This window comes from Hemiscyllium ocellatum, chromosome 7 (genome assembly GCF_020745735.1).
Source record: "Hemiscyllium ocellatum isolate sHemOce1 chromosome 7, sHemOce1.pat.X.cur, whole genome shotgun sequence".
Classification (NCBI taxonomy): Eukaryota; Metazoa; Chordata; class Chondrichthyes; order Orectolobiformes; family Hemiscylliidae; genus Hemiscyllium; species Hemiscyllium ocellatum.
In genome coordinates, this window is record NC_083407.1 from 103,757,383 (window position 1) to 103,781,614 (window position 24,232).

The 24,232-nt window shown below is 39.2% G+C and overlaps 1 protein-coding gene across 1 annotated transcript in view; it reads left to right on the forward strand.

The window, feature by feature from the left end:
- Positions 1–24,232, forward strand: part of trak2 (trafficking protein, kinesin binding 2) — a 78,729-nt gene that overhangs the window by 16,116 nt on the left and 38,381 nt on the right. The window contains exons 2-3 of the mRNA XM_060827610.1: positions 13,802–14,125; positions 22,346–22,540. Of these exons, the coding sequence (XP_060683593.1) occupies positions 14,071–14,125; positions 22,346–22,540 (250 nt within the window). The 5' untranslated portion in view covers positions 13,802–14,070. The remainder of the gene's footprint in view (positions 1–13,801; positions 14,126–22,345; positions 22,541–24,232) is intronic.

The window sequence follows — 24,232 nt, forward strand, 5'->3', positions numbered from 1 at the left end:
AATCTTTCATGAGATCTATATTTATTCAGTGGTGTGTACACCTCAGATGGCTAAGCAAACTGTTGTGACATTTTAAGTTCTGCAAAGGTGAAGTCACAGAGATAAGATCACTTAGCACCAACCACCCTTACCATTAGAAGTAGTTTTTGGATCAACAGACCATCTTCAGAGCTACCCTTATTACATTGCAGACTGGTGTCACATTGTCAGTGTTTATTGAAGTTTAATTTAGATAAATAAGGTATTGCATTTTACTAAAGCAAATCAGGCCAGGTCTTATACACTTATCAAATACGTTATCAAATACAGAGACCTTGGGGTACAGGTTTATAGTTTCTTGAAGGTGGAGTCACAGTTGGACAGCACAGTGAAGAAGGCGTTTGGTGCACTTGCCTTTATTGGTCAGTGCATCAATTATAGACGTTGGCGTGTCATGTTGCAGCTGTACAGGACATTGCATAGGCCACTTTTGGAATACTGCATTCAATTCTGGTCTCCCTGCTGTAGGAAAGATGTTAAATGTGAAAGGGTGCAGAAAAGATTTACACAGCTGTTGCAGGGCTTGAGCTGTAGGCAGAGTCTGAATAGATTGGGGCTAGTTTTCCTAGAGTGGCAGAAGCGAGGGGTGACCTTATAGAGGTTTATAAAAATCATGAGGGGCATGCATAGGGTGAATAGTTAGGTCTTTTTCCCAGGATAGAGGAGTCCTAAACTAGACAGCATAAATTTAAGATGAAAGGACAGATTTAAAAGGGATCTAAGGGGCAACTTTTTAGCAGAGAAGGTGGTGCATGTATGTAATGACCTGCCAGAGGGAGTTGGTGGAGGCTGGTATAATTACAATATTTAAAAGACATCTGGATGGGTACATGAATAGGAAGAGTTTAAGTGGATATGAGCCAAATGTTAGCAAGTGGGAGTAGATTTATTTCGGACATGTGGTCAGCATGGACAAGTTAAACCAAAGGGTCTGTTTCCCTGCTTTACTCTGATTCTCTGATCATACTCAGCTTCAGCTGGTGCCAATGTGATTGTTTGTTGTTTCAGTAATGACTTTTTGTTCTCAACAGCTTTGGTTCATGTTTGCCTGCCCAGTTTTTAGAAACAGCTTATTACTAAGTACATAGCTGATTGGATGCTAATGTAAGCAAATCTAGTTTTAAATGGAACTACTTAGGTAGCAATTATACTGAGGTGGACTTTCCCAGTAATTCTAGCTGCCACCTTCTTTGTAATCTTTGGTATCTTACTTTCAGTATGTTTGATCAGAACTATTAGGGTTGTCTCTGTGCTTATGTTTTCGATTTTCAGGTGCCACTTTCCAAACTATTCAACTTTACCTTGAATTAAAGGAAATTCTAGGAGCGTGCAGGAATTGCCTTCCTCAGATGTGTGACACATTTTGGAAGGATGATTGAAGAAAGGAATTTGAAATAATTGCTATAATTTTAAAGGACATGCAGGAGCAGATGGATGTTTGAAGGCACCAGAACAAGCTGTTTGTGTTTAAAACAAAAATGGTTGTAATCCACCCTTTTCTGTTTTGATTGTCAATAAACTAACTTTTGCAGTGTGTAAAAGGGGTTGGGTGTGGAACAGGGTTGGCAGGAGAGCCAAATTTGACATTTATTCATTCTCATGGTGAAGTTGCCACTGGTGATCAGTCATACAACTTTATAAAAGAAACATTGCTATGTAAATGCAAATGTGAAATATGCCAAAATACTTTTAAATCAATGCATTTTTTTTTTGAGAGTAGCATAGCCATCATCAATTTGCCCACATGAATTGATAGTAACCAGATTGGCTGTTAGAATTGCTGGTTAAAGGAAAACTATTGGTCCCGGCACCGGGGAGACCTTACTGCTGCCACTTTGAAATAATGCCATGGGATCTTGTACATCCTCCAGAGTAGGTAGATAAGGCCAAGGTTTAATATCTCGTCCAAAGGACAGGAGAGCACACTCTCTTCAGTACTGAAATGAGAGCAGGAAGTGCTGAAATACCCAGAGGCTCAGTCAACACCTGGGATGACAGAAACAAAGTTAACGTTTTAGGTGAAGGACCTTATATTTCTTACTTTCCCAAGTTCTGATAAAATAGGTTTTCAGCAAGATGGCTGCTGCGGCAAGAACAAAAGGAAGCTCTGTAGTAGGTAAAAGACAAGAGAATGACAGAAAAGTTGATATTCCAGTGTGAAATGGAATAGTGATGGGGCAGGCAAAGAAGCAAAAGATGTGTTGAGAATAAATGAACTGCCAATGGGAAGCAAAATGGAGAGAGACTAAAGCTTACAAAGAAAAGGAAGCAAAATGTAGTTATGATCCAAAATTATTGAATTTGTTGTTGAGTAGATTTAAAGTGACTTGTCAAAAATGAGGTCCTGTTCCTCAAGCCTATGTTGAGCTTCACTGGAATAGGCCAATGGCAAAAATGTCAGCTTGAGAATAAAGTACAGAAATAAAACAAAGCTCATGTTTGTGCGTGCAGACTGAATGGAGATGTTCTACCATAAACTATACTAAAATTGGTGATCCAGCTTTGATAATGTAAAATCCATGCCTAGCTTTTGGTGTTCACAGTTCAAATCTGACACCCATTATCTCAGCAGTTGACTCATTCAGTTGGGATATTAAATCTAGGGTCCTTATGTCCAGTCGTGGATCAACATAGTCCCAAGGGGCCATAGGGCTGCTCTCTGAGAGAGACCACTGGTGGTGGTTTTAATACCTCAGGTGAGGTTGAGAAGGAGAGTCCCTCATGGTAATACAGGAATTGGACCAACACCCTTAATTTTAATAAGGAAGGGTGGAAACAGTTATCTCAGGGTTCTGGTTAATATTTGCTCCAAATACAGTAGTTTAAAAACACAGATTATTGTTTGTACCATTTTGTTGTACTGAAAATGGCTGTTGCATTGCTACATACAACAGTGTGTGCACTTGCCGTGTATTTAACAGTATGCCAATTTGGGAAGTTGTGAAAGCACTGTAGAGAGAGGAATATTTTTGTTTTGGTAAGTTGAGTTTCAATTGAATATTTACTTTAAGAAACAATAACTTGTATTCCATTGGAAAAGAGCAGGGGTGTGGTATTAGATAGTTCTTTCAAAAGGGCAGCACAGATGAGCTTTCAAGCTCTGAAGGAGGCTAATATGCTGTCAATGTAACAAACAGTTTAGTAAGAAACAAAATTTCAAACTGTAAAAGAAAACTCGCAAATGTTTTTATTTTTATTCATTCATGAGATGAGGGTTTTACTGGCTTGGCCAGCATTTATTGCCCATCACTAATTGCTGTGGGTCTGGAGTCACATGCTGTCCAAGATAGCAGTTTCCCTTCCTGTAGGACATTGGTGAACCAGATGGGCTTTTCCTAACTAGCAATTTCATGGTCATCATTAGACTTTTCTTGAATTCAGATTCCACCATCTTATATTTGAAGCATTCGAACCAGAGTCCCCAGCACATTACCAGGGTCTCTGGGTTAACAGTGCAGCAATTACTACCATTAGGCTATTGCCTCCCGTGTCTGTTCCTGCTTTATTAATTCACTGGCTACTATTAGTACTTTTTACCTAACTTGAGGAATAACACAGTATACTTTCACTTTGAAATAAAAATTCTCTTGAATTCCTTCAAATTGTTTCAAAGCATGTCGCTCATGAATTGAAATCAAACAAACTAGTCATTTAAAAAGATAATTTAAATTTTATAAGCAGAAAATGCTGAATACACTGGAGCAACTCCTTCACTATCTGTGGAGGAAGCAACTTGTTGTTTTTACATATAAGACCTTCTCTGAGCAGAAACCAACAAGCATTTAAAAATGAACAAAAGCAAAGATGGAGTGCATACAAGGGAAAGTGCTGATATGGAAAATTGGAGATGGCTAAGTGACCAAAGTGATATAAATAAAAGGTAATATGAAACATATTAAAAGAGATTGAAGATGTTTTAAACACGGGATCTGAGAATAGATGTGGTAGTGGAAAGCAAGCTCTAAGAAGGAAACTAAAGTGACACACAACTCAGCAGCCTGAGAAGTTGATAGCAAGAATGCTTTTGTGGAAGGTTACATTTCTTTTTTTTTGAATAAAAATGAAATTTAATCAAAGTTGGTTTAGTTTATAGTTTTCTTTTGAAATCAGCTAGTATACTGCTGTGTTGTCCTGTTTCTATCGTGTAGGGAGTTCAGGAAATGAAATTGGGCTGCTGATGAACAGGAACTTGCAGCATCTGCTTAACCACAATGCAGGCAAAGGAGCAGATTGCTTGTTTTTTATTTAATAAAAACCTATTTTTATAGTGACACCCATGTGCTGTTCAAAATGGAGATGATTGCATAACCCTTCTGTCAGTCACTACTGTAACTGACTGCTGTTGATTTTACATACTTTCATAATAGCAGGTGTAAATAACATTCACTTGCCAGTGGAAGAACTTATTAAACGTCTGCAGTGATATTGTCCATGAACTCAGTTTGCTGTTGTTGAGAAACTCTTTAAACAGTAATGACTGCTAATGACTCTGTTTACTGAATGAAGACTGTTTGCTATTGGTTCTGTCACCTTCCATCTAATGCTGTTCATAATTGCTTTCGGAAAAGAAATTCTTCTTATTTTATATCCATTATATTAGCAGTAAATGTTAACATATCAGTGCTCAAAGTAAATTTAATTTCTGAATTTAAGTGATGCCATATTTGCTGATGCAGTAGTTGCTGTATGTTGCAACTGTAAACAAATCCTAATGTGCGGGGGGCAAAATTCTTGTGTGTTTATCAAATTTCTACAAGAAGGTTGTGTCTGTTATTTATGGCAAAGATATTATAATTGACATCAATGCAGGAGTTCATCAGGGCAGGTATTTTCTACTGAACCTATTCACAAATGTTGTTATATAAACCAGAGCAGATAAACTTGCATCTATGCCTTCTGGCCCAGAGGTGGCTATACTACCACTGTGTCACAAGAGCCCTAATATTATGACACCTCTCTGGAGCAGGTAGGACTTGAACCTGGGTCTTTTGGTTCAGAGAAAGGACCACTACCTTGAAAATTACTTTAATCTTCTTGAGGATTGGGAAAATCAAATTGGCAGAGATAGCCCGAAGGAAAGAATTAATTGTGTATTTGGGACAGTTTCCTGGATCCAACCACGGATCAGCCTATTTTGGATCTGATAATATGTAATGAAGCACATTTAATAAATGATCTGAGTAATAGATTTGTTTTTTGAAAGTGCATGGTAGCCCTGTAGGACGTCAAAATCCAATGTTTCCTTTTTTCTCTCAGCAAAGATTGTATGAGACAGATTGAGAACCCTTTGTATGTACTTATAGGCAAATGTTTTACGAATAAAGTTTTATTTTTGCAACAAAAAACACTAGAGATAGTAGATCCATGGGTTGTAATTTTCCAAGAATCTTTAAATTCTGGAGAAGTTTCATAGGAGAAAACTGCCAATGTAACACTCTTATTCAAACATGGAGGGAGACAAAAAGCAGGTTAACAATGCGTCAATTGGATTAATGTCTTTCATTAGGAAAATGTTAGCCTATTATAAATAATTTAATAGCTGAGCATTTCACAATGCATAATCTAATCAGGCAGAATCAGCATGACATCATGAGGAAGTCATGGCTGACAAATATGAGAATTCTTTACTAGTAGATTCTGGTAATATAGATTTCCAGAAGTTATTTGCTAAGAAATTGAATGTTAAACTAATTAATAAGATAAATGCAAATGACATTGAGGATTGTATGGAAGTATGGGTAGTGGTCTCTTATGGTGCAGTGACAATGTCCCCACATCTGAGCCAGAAGGCCTGATTCAAGTCTCACCTACTTCAGGGAAGCATTATAATATGTTTAAAGACACTGATTAAAAGTACCTATAAGCATGATAGAGAATTGGCTAACTAATAGAGAACAAAGTTGGCTAAAGGGGACATTTTCAGGATTGCAATCTGTAACTAATGGATCGCCACACAGATCAGTGCTGTGACTGTAGTTATTTACAATATATATATATATTAATCCCATAGATAATAGAAGTGAATGTACTATCACCAAGTTTACAGATGAGACAAAGTAGTTGTGAAGGCAAGCAAGTGAGGATGAGACAAAGTCTGCAGAGGTATATAGACAGATGAGGTGAGTGGACAAAAATAGGAAAAGTGGATTGATTAAATGTAATGTGGGAAAATGTGAAGACAATAGAGCTGAATTTATTTAAATGGAGAGATACTGCAGAAAGCTACTGACTAGAAGGATTTGGGAGTTATAGAACATAGAAAAATAGAGTGCAATACAGGCCCTTCGGCCCTCGATGTTGCGCCGACTGAAGCCTACGTAACCTACACTAGCCCAATAAACTCCATATGCTTATCCAATGCCTGCTTAAATGACCATAAAGAGGGAGAGTCCACCACTGCTACTTCCAGGGCATTCCATGAACTCTCAACCTGCTGAGTAAAGAATCTACCCCTAACATCTGTCCTATACCTACCACCCCTTAATTTAAAGCTGTGTCCCCTAGTAACAGCTGACTCCATTAGCGGAAAAAGGTTCTCACTGTCAACCCTATCTAAACCCCTAATCATCTTGTACACCTCTATCAAATTTCCCCTAAACCTTCTTTTCTCCAATGAGAACAGCCCCAAGTGCCTCAGCCTTTCCTCATACGATCTTCCTACCATGCCAGGCAACATCCTAGTAAACCTCCTCTGCACTTGTTCCAATGCCTCCACATCCTTCCTATAGTATGGTGACCAAAACTGTGCACAATACTCCAGATGAGGCCGCACCAGAGTCTTATACAACTGCAACATGACCTCAGGACTCCGGAACTCAATTCCTCTACCAGTAAAGCCCAGTACACCATATGCCTTCTTCACAGCACTATTTACCTGGGTGGCAACTTTCAGAGATCTGTGTACATGGACACCAAGATCCCTCTGCTCATCCACACTACCAAGTAGCCTACCATTAGCCCAGTAATCCATCTTCTTGTTACTCCTACCAAAGTGAATGACTTCACATTTAGCTACATTGAACTCCATTTGCCACCTTTCTGCCCAACTCTGCAACTTATCTATATCCCGCTGTAACCTGCCACATCCTTCTTCGCTGTCCACAACTCCACCGACTTTCGTGTCATCCGCAAACTTGCTCACCCAGCTTTCAAGCCCCTCTTCTAGGTCATTTATAAAAATGACAAACAGCAATGGTCCCAAAACAGATTCTTGTGCATGAATCACTAAAAGCTAGAATATAGGTTCAGCAGTTAATAGGAATTACTCTTTATCTCAAAGGGGATGGAGTATAAAAATATGGCAGCCTTCCTAAAAGTATGTAATGTACTAGTCTGATCACAGCTGGAATACTGAGAACAGGCTTTAGCCCCTTATCTAAGAAGGTTCTCTAGACTGATCCTGGGCATAGATGGATTTTCTTTTGAAGTAAAGTTGAATTGTAAAGAGAAGACCTCGTTGAAACGTGTACAATTCTTGGGGAATTTGACAAGACACATTCCCCTTGGAAGAGTCCAGAACCAGAGAGCATAATTTCAGAGTAAGGTGTTGCCTATTTAAGATAACTGAAACAGAATTTATTCTTTCAGAGGGTAGTGAGTCTATGGAATTTCTTATTCTAAAGGCTGTGTCAGTAAGTATATTCAAGGTTGAGATAGACAGATGTTTAATCATTAAGGGAATTGAGAGTTATTGGAATAAGGCGGGATAATGGAGTTAAGGATTATCCAATCAGCCATGATCTCGCTGCATGGTGAAGGGAACTCATTGTGCCGAAAGGCCGACTTCTGATCTATGTCTTATGTAGAATTTTACATAAGACTTTTGGAAGGTCCTGAAGATTGGGTAATTTGGGCAAAAAAAAAATCTAATCTTGTGTATCTAGGCTACGTACTTAATATAACTTTGAGTACTGGTATGAGTCATTTTCTGAACTGAAGTTGCAATTTAGTAAACGGTTTACTTGGAACTTTGCCCAGTATTGGCTGGCAGCTTGTGTATTGCACTAATTAATCCCAGTGTTCCTTTTCCCTCACTCATAATGAAAATGTTGCTGGATTATTCAGGCCAACATCTCATTGAGCAACTGTTCAGTCAGTAGTACACTGATTAATGTCACAATGCTTGTAGCCTCAGTTCTATTGCACATTATTGCATCTGTGGGGATTTGCAAAATCGCAGGACGTATTTCTGTAGCAGGCACATGACTAAAGAAGAGGAGAGACTCTCTTTTTATTATCTGTTTATCTTAAAATTTTTATATTTTTACCCATTTGCTATCTCGTTGTATATTATATCTGTATAGGAGAGATTAAGCAATCCTGCCCTGAGTCAGCATTGGTAATTATGTTCTTTTTCTCTCTGACCTGTTTCCTTTCTAAACTCCAAACTGTTATCTATCTTGAGCAAACTATCAGGACTTTGTGTAATTCCAGAAAAATGTCCTGGTGAATCCACTGCGGTCACTCAAGAGTCCACACTGTAGAAAAAAGGGGCAAAAAACATTTACCATCCTACTTTTGCTAAGTTTCATCCCTAGGTTTTTACTTTGTCATTTTTTTGTCATTTTTGAAAATTTTTTATTCTTTCCTTAAGTGTTTCTTAATAAATTGTAAACTGGGTGTGGCTTCCTTTATTTTCATTGCAACGTTTTTTTCTTCATATGCTATGATTTGTTTGCAAGTACTGCTGCAGATGGCATTCTGGTATGCTGTTGAGCTTAACTGATTTTGTTTCCTGGCTGTTCTATATTTTGTATCGGAATAGAATAGGTCTATGTTCTTTGGTTACAAAACTGAGGTGAAATATATATTTAAAAAACTCAAGGGACTTCGCAGGTTCATGCTGTAATAATTTCCTTTTGCGCTGTGTGTCAAACAGGGGATTGTGGCTCTTGGAGTAAAGGGTCAATCATTTAGGGCTGAGAAGTGGAGAAATTCATTCAGGTAGTTATAAATCCTTGGAATTTGAGAAAACTAGCTGCTCAGCCAGCAAGTAGATTAAAAACGGAGATTGGGGAATCAAGGAATATGGGATTAGAGTGGGAAAGCGGATTTACTATAAAAGATCAGCCATTATCATAGTGAATGATGGAGTACGCTCAAGGTATAATGGCCTACTTTTTTTTTCTGATATTTTTGGCTGTCCACACAGCCTTTTTTTAAAAATTAAAGTCATGCTGATTGAGAGCTAGATATTAGCGAGAGTGCCTGGAAGAATGCCCCTTGTTTTAATTAAAAACTGTAATGTATCTTTAAGTTCCATCTGAGAGAATAAATGGAGTTCAATTTAATGCCTTGTGCAAGACACTCTTAGTACTCCAGGAAAGAGTATTTTTTTTACTGAGGTAATATCCTGCAGACTTTGGGGTTAGACTTCAAGTCGCACCTTTCTGACTTGAACGTTGGAGTGCTGTCACTGAGCATGGCTGACAGTTAAAATGTAGGTTATCTTAACAAGTGGATAGTAGAGGAATTTGTTTTAGCAGTACAGCTATATTCTGTCTTGATGAACTTTTGCAATAGGAGTATAGTTGATGCAGGCTAAATAATAGTGAGTAGAAAGGTATATAATTAGGAATGTGGTGGTTGACATAAGTATTTCAGATATCCTGTTGAAGTACTCCCTGGGACTGAAGAAGTGAAATATTTGAATACTTCTAATGGGCATGTTTTGGATATACTCCAAAAGCTCAGCTTGCAGGATAACTACTGGTCTGTGACCAGTTATGAGTCCATGTTGGCTGCAAATGCTATTATAAATGTACTGCAGAGTTGCTCCTGAATTTCTAATTACAGTTCAGGATGTGGATTTTGAAATTGCTATTATATAAAATCATAAGGATTTTATAGACTTGCTCGTTCCATTAAGGGAGACTTTATACTGATAAAGAGAGGGAGTGGAGGAATTCTAAGCAGTGTAAATGGAAGGATTGATGGGAAGCCTTCTGAATGTGACGTAAGCATGTCAATTAGAAAAGAAGTACAAGACAGAATCAGAGTATGTAGTAACTCTGAAGACCTAAATTGCATTTATTTTAATGCAAGGAATCTTACAGTAAGGCTATGAACTTAGGGTATGTTTAAGAACATGGGATTGGGATGTCACAGCCATTACAAAAACTTGACTAAGAGATGGACAAAACTGGCAGCTTAATGTTCTGGGTTTTAACTAGGGAAGATATTTCTTCCAAATAAGAAATAAAAGATCACTTTGAAATTGTATTATAGGCCCCCAATAGTAACAGAGAAATTGAGAAACAAATATGGAGGGAGATCTCAGATATATGTAAGCATAATAAAGTTGTAATAATGGGGCATTTTAATTTTCTTATTACTTTAGTGTTAAAGGTTTGGATGGTGGAGTTTGTCAAATGTCTTCAAGAAAATTTTCTTTATCAATATGCGAATGCTCCGACTAGAGAAGGAGCAAAAGTAGACTTACTTTTTGGGCAGTAATGCATGGCAGGTGACTGAAGTGATAGTAGGGGAACACTTTGGGTTGAGCCATCATAACTCTATTCGTTTCAAAATGGTTATTGAAAAGGATAAGCCTTTCATAATTTCCTTAATTGGACTAAGGAAACTTTTTTAATGGTATGAGACAAGGTCTTCTAAAAATTGATTAGAGTAGACAGTTTGCAGTTACAAGAACATCTGACGTGGGGGGTGTTCAAGAGTGTGACGAGAGTTCGGAGGTGTTATGTTCCTGTTAGAGTGAAACGTAAAACTGGTAAGATGAAGAAACAATGGTTGAACAAAGATTATTGAGGTTCTAGTCAAGAAAAAAAAGAGAATCTTACTTTAGATTTAGACAACTTGGTTCAGTTGAACAGCTTGATCAATGTAGGGACATTCTTAAGAAAGAAATCAAGAAAACAAAGAGGGGATATAAGAGAGTATTGGCAGATAAGGATAATCTAAAGAGGTTCTACAAATACATTAAGAGCAAGAGGGTAACCTGAGAAAGAACAAGGAGGTCATCTTTGTACTGAACCCCAGGAAATGGAAGAGATACTAAAAAAAGTATTTCTTGTCAGTTTTTACTGTGAAGAAAGAAACTTTGATGTTTTAAAAACAGTTCACGATACAGAAGAGGAAGTTGGGGAGGCCTTAAAGAATAGAAGGTGGATAAATGTCTGGTCCTGATCTAACGCATCCTGAACATTGTGGGCAGAATATTTGCATCATCTATAACTATGGGTGAGGTGCCTGATGACTGGAGGGTGGCTAATTTTGTATCTTTTTGTTTTAGAAAGGCTATAAGGAGAAACCGGGAACTATACACCTGTGTGTCTGACTTCGGGTGTGAGTAAATTGTTGGTGATTATAAAACAGGATTTATGGACATTTAGAGAGGCAAAAATTGATTAGGGATAGTCAACATTGTTTTGTGCAAGGAAAATTGTGTCTCAAAAACTTGATTGAGTTTTTTGAGGAAGTTACCAAAACAATTGATGTTGGCAGTGCAATAGATGTTGTTTATTTGGATTTTAGTAAAGCCGTTGGCAAGATTCTTCTTGGTAATCTAATTTAGTAAAGTTAGATCACATGGTATTCAGGGTGAACTTGCCAATTGGATACATAATTGGTTGAATGGGATGAGACAGAGGATTGCTTTTCAGATTGAAGGCCCATGACCAGTGGCGATCCACAGGGATCATTTCTGGTCCTCTTTTGTTTATCTTTTGTGTAAATGATTTGGATGAGAATATAGAAGGCATGGCTAGTAAGTTTGTGGATGACACCAATTTTGGTGTCATTGTAGAAGAAGGTTTTCAAAGATTACGAAGACACCGTGATCAAATTGGTCGATGGGCTGCAAAATGACATATAATTCAACCTGGATAAATGTGAGATATTGAATTTTGGTACAAATTTTGAGTAGTGAAGTAGAACAGAGGGATCTAAGGGTCCAGTTCATAATTCTTTGAAGTTTGCATCACATATAGACAGGGTAGTTAAAAAGGCGTTCGGCACGCCTTCCTTTGTTGCTCAGTCCTTTGAGTATACGAGTTGGCAAGTCATGTTGAATTGTGTAGAACATTAGTGAGGCCTTTTCTAGGATACCATGTCCTGTCCTGGTCACCCAATTACAGGAAGGATATTATTAAGCTGGAGACGGTTCAGAAGAGAGTTACCAAGGTTTTGCAAGATATGGAAGTTTGAATGAGAAAGAAAGGTTGGAAAGTTTTTCACTGGAGCATAGGAGGTTGATAGAGTTAACTATCTATACCTGTTATTAAAGCTGTCTTTTAAAGTTTTTTTTTCCTAGAATGGGGGATTTCAGAATGGGGAAAGTGAGGACTGCAGATGCTGGAGATCAGGGCTGAAAATGTGTTGCTGGAAAAGCGCAGCAGGTCAGGCAGCATCCAAGGAGCAGGAGAATCGACGTTTCGGGCATGAGCCCTTCTTCAGGAATGAGGAGAGTGTGTCAAGCAGGCTAAGATGAAAGGTAGGGAGGAGGGACTTGGGGGATGGGTGGAAGGAGGTTAAGGTGAGGGTGATAGGCCGGAGTGGGGGTGGGGTCGGAGAGGTCAGGAAGAAGATTGCAGGTTAGGAAGGTGGTGCTGAGTTTGAGGATTGGGATTGAGACAAGGTGGGGGGGAGGGGAAATGAGGAAACCGGAGAAATCTGAGTTCATGCCTTGTGGTTGGACAGTTCCTAGCCGGAAGATGAGGTGCTCTTCCTCCAGCTATCGTGTTGCTATGGTCTGGCGATGGAGGAGTCCAAGGACCTGCATGTCCTTGGCAGAGTGGGAGGGGGAGTTGAAGTGTCGAGCCACTGGGTGGTTGGGTTGGTTGGTGCAGGTGTCCCAGAGATGTTGTCTGAAACGTTCCGCAAGTAGGCAGCCTGTCTCCCCAATATGGAGGAGGCCAACTCCGGTGCAGCGGATGCAGTAAATGATGTGTGTGGAGATGCAGGTGAATTTGGGCGAATATGGAAGGATCCCTTGGGGCCTTGGAGGGAAGTAAGGGGGGAGGTGTGGGCGCAAGTTTCTCATTTCTTGTGATTGCAGGGGAAGGTGCCGGGAGTGGAGGTTGGGTTGGTGGGGGGTGTGGACCTGACAAGGGAGTCACGGAGGGAGTGGTCTTTTCGAAATGCCGAATTTCAGAATAGGGGCACATATTTCGGGTGAGAGGAGAGAGATTTAAAAAAGACATGAGGGGCACATCTTTTTACACAGAGGGTGGTTGGCATGTGGAATGAACCTCCTGAGGAAGTGATGGATGTTTACAAGACATTAGAATAGCTTGGAGGGATGTGGGTCAGGAGCAGGCAAGTGGGACTGGTTTAGTTTGGGATTATGTTCGGCATGGACAGATTGGTTTAAAGGGTCTGTTTCTGTGCTGTATGACTCTGTGTCAAGGTATTGTACGATACTACATGCGCAGTAACTCCAGCTTGGTATCATCAGTTTAAGATGTGCTCAGGGACTACTCTGCACCTCTTGCGTGTTTTGTAAACTTACGCAAAAGGTTCCTCCATTTTTCTGCAGGATGAACCGTCATCCACACAGATAAAATAGGAGTGGAACTCTGGATTTGTGTACATGCTTAATAGACTAAAATCAACATCCCAAACTTCTCTTTGGTTCTGTTTCTTTGATTTATGATATAATTCTCTTATATTTATGACCTTTTATAAAGTATAGTAAGTAATTCTGGTGTTAGCTTACAGCACTAACTAACACCCAGACCTATAAGGTTGCTCAGGGAGATCCAGAAATTCATATTAAGTGCAATCCTTTTTGTTTTGGCCACAGGTTGGATCTGACTAAAAGAGGTAGCATGCTCGTTCTCCTTTGAGTGGTTTGTAAAGCTCAAGCTCGGACTTTAGCTTTCCCAGCACCATCTTAGCAAAATAAGATGTGATCGACAACGAAGACTTGAATGTGAAGCCGAATCTACACAGCAGTATTGGAGATTCCACAGGATGGTATGCTGTCTTCACCAGAGCAGTGAATTTTCTGCCCTAGTGCAAAGTGTTTGCAACTTACAGGAGAGAATTTTCCAGAATGTCTATGGATAAGTGATGCCAGAAAAACATCCCATGAATGTGAATCAAAAAGAGACAGGAAGCATCACTGGTAAGAACAGAAACAAAATTCTGCATTTGAAGAGGTGAAACCTGAGTTTGAGGTTTAATTGTAACATGGGACTTGGATGTAATTACATGTTACTGAACTCAGCAGCATGCTAGTTACAGGCTTGATTCTGACCTAATTAGATGAGTCAGGGCATCAATGAGATGTTCATTTGCCTGTCAGGGAAGTATTCTTAATGTGAAGCTAATGGTTTGCTGGTGTAGTGCTAAAGCGTAACTGAAGTTATGATGTAACTTCTTTTTAATTAAAATAGAGTATAAAAGATTATTTGATTCTTAGTCTCTGGTTTGAATACAATATAATTTTCTTGCTGCGTCTGTACAAGAATTAGGTGTCAGATTTGACGCTACAGCGCTGAATGTCTATTAATGTAAATTAAGCAAATGCATTGATACAATTCTGTGTTTTGGTGTTGCTTGACAAATTGAGGTGTCATGTATTTTTATAAATACGTACTTTACCTTAAAGTGAACAAAGTCATGTCACAGCGTGTTGAAAGAAGGATAGGAGGTTTTTGAAAGACTGGAGAGAGGTATGTAGGCAGAGGGTTTTAAGGTGAATCTGAGACTCGTGAAGCTGAAGCACTTGAACAGAATATGTAAAAGAGCGTTGATTAAAGAATAAGTGCAGGGACACTGGGAAAGTTACAGCCAATGAGGAACATGTGGAAAGAGGACATAAGTTTTGAAATTGGTACTGTTGGGAAACCTATAAAGGCTGACTAGGATAGATGTGAAGGGAATTGATGGTGGGGGCTGCTGTGTACAAGCTGCAGTTTGAAAGGGACAAGCATTAGGAGTGAACCATCCACGAAATTGGATGTGTCCAGTTTTGAGTAGTCCAGTGCAAGGGGAAATGTTTCAGTGACTGCAGGTCAAATGCAGATGGATAACATTACCAAAATAGACTCATGATGGATTAGCAGCTATGTGTGAGAACCAAATAGAGATGGCTTTGATTTTTGCCAATATGGAATTGAAATTGAATTTCTTGCCCATCTAGAACTTGATGTAGGAAAGAACCTGCAATGCAGCAGGTGATTGTGAAATGGAAGTGGACTAAGAAAGGAGACAGAACAACATGTTTTGCATTTCTAATTGTTCCTAGTTAATCAATTGGAAATAACTTTGTTCCAGGTGGCACTCCTGATTTTTGGAGTGCTTGATTCCAATGATAACATGGGTGTAGGTGGAGAAGTTATTGAAGGAGATTGACTGAGCCTGTTGGGCTAGTTAGTAAAAGGAGCCAGGGAAATGGAGCAAAGGAGATGCAGTACAGGTGGATGGAGAGGGTATCCAATACAATATGATGGTAAATGCAAGGAGGCAGCAAGTACTAGATAGGAAAGTGATTTAACACTGACAAGATCTAACCAGTGGAGTGCCTGACAAATTGCCCATGTAGCATCTACACTTAACAGAAAGAAGAGCTTCTTTAATTTTAAAAGAAAGCTTTTGCAGCTGAAATCTTAGTTTGAGAATTAAATCATTTGATGCTGCAGCCACGCCATTTCACCATTACTCCATCATCTGATTTGTATTTTGTAATTACTCATGGGATCTCTGGTATGTAACATATTTGAAATAGGCAAAGCAAGGAAAGTACACATTGAGACTCTCTGAAATGTGGTCAGTGGCCCTTGTATAACCTTTGAACTCTTGCAATAAAGTCTTTAAAACCTTTTAGATGTGTTAAATTTGCTTAATGTTTTTGTGGGATGTTCTTGTTTTTTTTTGTTGGTCTGGACATGTGGAAAGGGCTGTTGATCCACTTCATTCAGATACCAAATTAACGTGAATTTCGGCTTTGTATGTGGCTGCTGGAGTTTAATGGTACAAATTAATGTAACCCCCAGTGAATCCAGAATGCTGGAACACCAGTGGCATGGAAGCAAATAACTTACTGCAAGCAGATTAAGCTTTTAATATTCTGTAGTAGACCCAACTAAATTTCAAACTGTAGTCAAAATTTGGGGAGCCAAAATCACCATCTCAAAGGTGCTTTCAAGGAGATAAATGATGAAGTTTAAAAAGTGCTTGCATGTAGACAGTTCATGCATTCAGCTCGAAAGCAATATGCCATTTGTAACCAAGCAATTGCTGCTCGAACAAGGAGGTGCAAGGCTGTGACTCTGAAACAATCTGGCTGCTAGATTTCCACAACCGGTTTGTGATCCAAGAAATCTGCTTACTCCCTCAAGCATAACCAAAGTGGGGAGACTTAAACTTATTGGCAAAGGAGCAAATGGACAAAAAAGTGATGCAGTTTTGTCAGTCGCTCATAACTGAAATGCACTATCTGAAAGTCTGGAGTCAAATCCTAAAGGACCTTTTTAAAAACCAATAAGAGGGGTGCTTGAAGAGGATTAATTTGCAGGTTATGGGAACAAAGCTGTGTGTGAGACTAAACTGGACTGTGTATTTAAAGAGCTGACACAAGCCTGACTGGCCTAATGAAACTTGCAACGCTGAGGGAGCTCAATGATTATATAGATGAGGTAAAATTAAGTAACCAGTGTTGAAGGAGGCTAGCGTGGATAAACATCATAACTGGTGAAAACACACTTGCTAATAGTAGAATGCAGGGGGAGGATCTAGTTTACAGTTTGACTGAGTCACATTTAATTCCAGCTGGTCACACCCAGGGGTTGCTTTGATCGATTTATTTATTCTGTGATTCAATCAAATCTATCCTTGGCTGCCCACAGTAAATACTGGTACCTACGCCCTAGAGAATTGAGCAGATGTATTCCTCTTTTTATCAAAAATGACACATGCTCTTCAGTGTTAGTTTGAATTTTACACTGAAGTGATTCTCTCTGAGAAGGATTAGTGGGCATATAGAAATCAGTATTGTGTGTATAGATTCTGATCAGTGTCATTTAAATAACTGTCATGTTGCAGTCTCTGTTCATTGAAGCTAAGATTCATCTAACTGGCCTGAAAGGAATTATTTTGAATGTGGATTAATGAAATACACTTTTTTTTAAGCTCTAGCTCTTTAAAGCATCTTATTTGGGCTGACTTTGGATCAGAGAGGAGGAAAACTTAGTTAAAAATAACCTATAATATGGAATGTTGGGAGAGTTTTCAGAATTTCATATCTAAATATCGTGCCTGAATTTTAGTAATTTTCAATCACAGTTTCCACTTCTCCATTCCATAGGGACATTACTACACTGTATACAAGCTCAATGAATATGATTTCAATAATTTGCTCAGTTTTAAAAAGTTACTGCAGCAATATAGAGAGATTTGTGTATTGTCTGGTTTGATTTTCCATAGCCAGAATAAGTATGTTATCAAGAGAAATTCCCATTCTCAGTGTTGACCAACACCTGCATTGCAGCTATGTTTATTAGCATGTTCGACACAGTCAGAGTCACAGAGGTCTACAACACAGAAAAAAGCCCTTTGGCTCATCAAGTCTGTACCAGTCAAGAATAACCACCTAACCATTCTAACCCCATTTTCCAGCGTTGGCATTGCAAGTGTACCTTTACAAACGACTAAAATATTATGAGAGTTTTTGAAAGAGAAAATTTTCTTGGTGTGTTTTTTGTTTAGAAATCAAATAATGCTACCTTTCAGTTGAAGCAACATTTAAAACCAGTTTTAACATTTTGAAATTTTGAAGTAACATTGACTTGTTTTCATCTTGTGCATCCACCAATTCTACACACATGTTTGAGGTTCCTCCTACTCAATGCTTACTTTGTCTCCATACGTTCTGCAATTCTTTTCATCCTCACGTACATAACCTAATTATATAATGTGCCTCAACCACGACAAGTGGTAGTGAGTTCCACATCCTTTCTATGGTGGATATAGAAAGGCCTCCTGAATTAATCTTTTGGCTGAAGTGATTATGTATTATATACGGTTTACCCTTGAGTTGAAGCACCTCCATATCTATTCATTATTTTAAAGGCTTTTATGAGGTCACTCTTCTCTCTCTCCTCCTTTTGAAGAGAAAAGAGCCCATTTGTTCAATCTTTTCCATAAGGAAGTGGAATTTGAAACAGGCGAGCAATCTTTGATTCAGGTAAGACTTTGAGCAAGCTATTTACTGCTATTTACATATTGGAGCTCGGTAGAGGTCTCTGCTCCATAACTTAACCAGGAAGATGTTTGCTCACGCAAGTGTCAGATTGAGAAGGTCTTTGAACAACTTTTAAAATCTGTGTGAAAAATCCAATTAGTGTCTGATGTGCTTTACTTCCAATGAGGGAGTATTATGGGAATATTTTGAAATGCTAGAATCATTTAGAAGGTGATGAAACTTATTTGGATGTTCCTGTTTCTTAACGCAATCGGTGTATGCGTGTCTATCTTGTATAATTTTCTCCAAGGTTTACTACATGTTTTGTCAGTGACACCATGTTATGACTGTGACAGGGAGAATGTGCTAATACTAAAACTACTCCATCAGTCACACCATTAGCAGAAGTATGCTGATTTTGTTTGCCTATATAACCATTACTCCTATTTTGTACTTGTATCCAGAATTGAAGAAATGTTCACCAAACTTCTTTAATATACTCAGAATGCTCCTTAAATCATAAACAAAGTTTATTCAAGTGAGTAACATCTAAGCTATGATCGGAGTTAAAACTGTGTCCCCTTAATTTCAACACACACCCTCACAAAACACAAAAGGTAACCGTTTCTGCAGAATGATGGTTTTTGAGAAAAAAGCAAAACAGGAGAACCCCCCCCTGCCAAGTGTATAGGAGCAAAGGGTAGGATGTCATTACTTCTCATATCCACATGATTTGCCAGTGGCAAAGTTGAATTGCTGACATATATTGACAGATGGTTGAAGTCTAGGCCTGACTGTAGTCATCAGGATTTGAAAATTGGAGAATTTTCATTGGAAAATTTGGTCACAGTTCAGCTTTTCAGATCTTACAAGGTAGTCAGAAATACTGGTAATTGGAAATTTTATCAAGTTTTCAGGATTTCTAGAGGGATTGGTGTAGCGTCTACTCACTTCAAAACCACCCTAGGTCATAATGTAGAATTCTAAGTTTAGAGACGGTTGCTAACCAACCATTTGTTTGAGGCCTCTAGTCGCTTGAAAGCCAAAATGTTCATGTTAAAACAATAAACCCTTCCTCTTATCATCTTAAGCTTTCTTTGACTCCTCTCCAAAGTCATTTTTTTTTCAGTTCACAACCGATTACTTCTAATGCACAAACTTGTGGCCTGCGAGGGCTCTTGTGCTGCAGTGATAATGTACAGGCTTCTGAGCCAGGAGACCTCTGAGAAGTAGTTTTTAAAAAAAAAAGTCAAATTGGTGACCTGAGTCCTTGATACCTGATCTGAAAGTGTCAAAACTGTGCCATATTTTCAACTTTTATTCACAAAGTTCTTAATTATAAATGTATATTCCCAATACGTGCACTATGTCTTGATTGGTACAGATTGTATTCTTATCAGAAAATGGTCAGAAATGGTGGGAAACTAAAAGTTTGAGTCTGAGGAACTTGAAATAATCAGTGTTAGTAAGGGGAAAATCAACTGGAGAAATTAATGAGACCAACACCCCAACAATTCCCTGATTTTTATGAGCTGTCTTTTCAAATGCTAGGAGTACAGGTATCCCCCATTTTTTGAACATTCACTTTACTCAGTTTTGCTTTTATGAAAGACTTACATTAGTACCTGTTTTTGTGAATCTGAAGAGGATTTCCACTTTTACAAAAAATGGCGACACTTTTTCCCATATAAATTATGCACCTTTGCTTTACGCCATGTTCGGCTACTGAGAGATTTCATTTTCTATTTGTGTTTGGGTTTCCTTGGATTGGCGATATCATTTCCTGCAGTGATATCATTTCCTCTGCTGATGTCATTTCCTGTTCTTTTTCTCGGAGGTGGTAGATAGGGTCTAATTCGGTGTATTTATTGATAGTTTCGGTTGGAATGCCATGCTTGTAGGAATTCTCGTGCATGTCTCTGTTTGGCTTTTCCTGGGATGGATGTGTTGTCACAGTCAAAGGTGTCTTTTCTCATCTGTATGTAGGGATACTAGTGAGAGTGGGTCATGTCTTTTTGTGGCTAGAAACACTGACTACGTTATTAGAAGAACCCAAAGACACATACACCAAACACCACTGACTTCTTCAGCAAGGACAATATCATCAAGCTAAAAGATTTGTGCCTTACCACCCACTTCACGTACAACAACAAAACCTACAGGCAAACCAACAGAACACCCATGGGATCTCCAATATCAGAGTTCTTAGCAGAGACAGTAATGCAGAGACTTGAACAAACTGCTATGCCAGCCATCCAACCCACCCAAATTTTGGGCTCACTTCGTGGATGACACCCATGTCATCACTAAACAAAACAAGTTAGAAGAAACTTTCAAGACCATCAATAATACCTTTACTGGCTTAAAATTCATTGAAGAGGAGGGAAACAGCAACAAACTGCCATCCCTCAATGTCGCAGTAGAGCGAACAGCCAATAGGGCACTTCAAACCAGTATCTCCAGGAAAACAACACATACAGACCAAATATTGAACTACAGAAGCAATCATCCCAACATCCACAAACAAAGGTGCATTAGAACATTATTTCATTGAGCCACCACACACCGCAACACAGAGGAGATATGAAGAGCAGAGGAAAATCACCTATACAGTGTATTCAAAAAGAACGGGTACCCAATGAACGCAGTCTGCCAATTTCTCCACAACAAACCCAAACAAGCAGACAAAACACATCCAGAAACCATAGCCACTCTCCCCTACATCAAAAACATCTCAGAAATGACTGCCAGACTACTCAGACCACATGTTAGTCCACAAATCACCAACACACTAAAACAGCAGCTAATGAACTTGAAAGGCCCATGCAGGCAACAAGCAAAATTAATGTAATTTACAAAATACCGTGCAAGGACTGTAACAAACACTACATTGGACAGACAGGCAGAAAACTAGCCACCAGGATACGTGATTATCAACTAGCCACAAAAAGACACGACCCACTCTCACTAGTATCCTTACATACGGATGAGGAAGGACACCACTTTGACTTGGACAACACATCCATCCTATGACAAGCCAAACAGAGACACTGATGAGGATTCCTATAAACATGGCATTCCAACCAGAATTCTATCAACAAACACATTGACTTGGATCCCATTTTCCAACCCCTGAGAAAAAGTACAGGCAATGACATTACCACTGGAAATTGCATCGCCGACTCAAGGAGACTCAAACACAAACAGAAGGTGGGCTATACCACCAGTGCTTCATCTGGAGGCTCACTGAAGATGTTACCTAGTATGGTGATGAAACATCTGAAAATGAACCTTCCAGCTCAACGAGCAAGCCTACATCCAGATCTAATTGATAGTTTAGCTAAAGATAACCCAGTGGAAGTAACTTATTTGGATTTTGAAAAGACATTTGATAAGGTGCTACATGGATGTTTATAATACAACATTGATGCTTATTGACCTGGAGGAATGTATTGATATTTATTGAGGATTGGCCAATGGTTAGAAAACAGTTGGAAGAAATGAGTCATTTTCAAGTTAATGGGCGGTTAATTGTAAGGTGCGACAAGGATCAATGTTGGAACCTCAGCTATTAATGAGTTTAATATTAACAAGTTTGTTCAAGGATAATAGCGATGTATCCTGTTTTGATGATGTGGAGCTCTGTGGCAACAAATGGTATGCCCAAAACCGAATCTGCAAAAGGATATAAGGTGACAGATTTAGATAATAGGATACTCACATTGGTCCAAAAGAATAGAAGCCAGCTTATTTTTAAATGGTAACAGTTGAGAGGTGTTGAGTGCACGGAGAAATCAAACAGTCTTAAACCATCTTTAATGTGCAGGAAAGGTCTGGGTCAGGGTTTACATCAGGACCCAGTAAACAAGGCTTCTGACTGTGGGGGTGTGGGCTGGGGGCTTGTGGGTCAGGAGCAAAACTGGGATCTCTGATTTCTGCCCCTGAGTCTGCATGCTTGTCCAGCAAGGAACTGAACAGGCAAATCTATTGTTAGCCCTTGTGGCAAGCAGTTTACTTCACCAGAGTAAAGAAGTCTTGCTGCAATTGTTCAGAGCTTAACATGACCGCACTCAGTACTGTGGTGTGTACAACACAATTGTGATTCTGATCTGACGACTGTGAAGTGGTGATCCTAAAAAGTGTTTCTGTTCCTGTTACCAGATGTGTGCAACAGTGAGGATTTGCCTGAAGTGGAACTTGTGAGCCTGATTGAAGATCAGCTGGCCAGGTACCACCTGCGGGCAGACTCCCTCTATCACTATCAGAACAAGGACTGGGAGCAGGTCCCTGAATACCCTGGCCATGCTTCCAGCGAGTTATCTCCTGCCCAGGCCGAGGAGACCTTCCGCTACATGGGTAGGTGATCCAATCATTGGAACCTTTTCATTTGAATGATTCATTATCCCAGAGTTTATGGGTTGTCATGAAGTGAAGAAACTCACAGCTGAGCTTGAAAGAATCTTGCTGTGATATCTCTGACAAGTACTTCACCTATCGGTATGTACTGACAGTGCAGTCGATTGCATTATTCTTCGCTACAGCTCTAGTCCAAGATCTATTATCAGGATGTCCAAGCAGCCAATCACATTAAATGATTTTAACAGACACAAATAAGGGCAGGAAAATTAAAACAACACAAAATAAAATCACTTCTTTAAAAAAAAATTACAAAAAACATTAAAATTTGGCAGATACACCTGAGGTGAAGGTAGAAGCTGAAATAGCTCAAAAACTAATTGATCAGTTAACAGCATTCCAGGACACATTCTTTGTTCATCAGATGTGATTAATCAAATTGCAGTTAAATGTTCAGCTACGCATGATTGCTATTTGAAACCCTTTTGAAAGTGTTCATTGTGGGTGCAGGATAACTGAAATGATTTGTGTTTGCAGTCTCTGGTTGTGTCCCACAATACGACCTGTGACAAACTTTAGGTTTTTGACACTAATTTGTTTATATGCAAAATCATTAAGTTATGTCAGTTTCTGAAAAGTAATGAGGGTTCATTGTCAACCCAAACTGGTTCATTCCCTCAGTTCAAATAGCAAATGATCTGGCGATCTGCCCAAGATTGTGCTTTTGCAAATGCCTGTCCCTTTTACAGAGCACAGCATCAGTTTTTGACCTCGAGTGGATTTTATTTACTAACTAGGAGCTTTATTACTGGGTGTAAGCAGGAAATACAGGATGACTTGCAATGAGTGTGGCGTCGAGGAGCGCCAGCAAAACTGGAATCAACAGCTATCAGGGCAAACTTTCTGCTGATTGAAGTCATATTGGTGCATAGAATGATGGTTATGGTGGTTCAAGGTCAGTCACCTCTGCAGGAGTTCATCAGAGTAATGTCCTAGGCCCAATCATCTTCAGCTGCTTCATCACTAACCTTCCCTCCAGCATAAGGTTAGAAGTGAGGATATTTGCCAGTCATTTATGATGTCCCATACTATTTATGACTCCTCAGATACTGAAGCAGTTCATGTTCAAATGCAACAAAATCTGGACTATATCCGTGCTTGGACTGACATGGCAAGTAATGACATCTCCAATAAGAGACAATTTAGTCACCATCCTTTGATATTCAAAGAAGTTACCATCACTGATGCTATCACTGAATTCCCCACTATTAACATATTTAGGGTTACCATTGCGCAGAAACTCAATTGGACTTACCACATAAACACAGTGGCTACAAGAGTAGGTCAGAGAGGCTAGGAATGCTGTGGTGAGTAACTCATGAACTGACTCCCCAAAGCCGGTCCATCATCTACAAGGCACAAGTCGGGAGTGTTATGGTACACTCCCACTTACCTGGATAAGTGCAGCTCCAACAACACAGGAGGAACATGACATCATCCAGGACAAAGCAGCCAATTGATCGTCACCATGTCCACAAACATCCACTCCCTCCTCCACTAATGCTCAGGAGCAAAGGTGTGTACTATCTGCAAGATGCACTGCAGAAATTCCTTTAAGATCCTTAGATAGCACCTTCCAATCTCATAACCACTTGCATTCAAAAGGGCAAGGGGAGCAGATACCTGGGAACA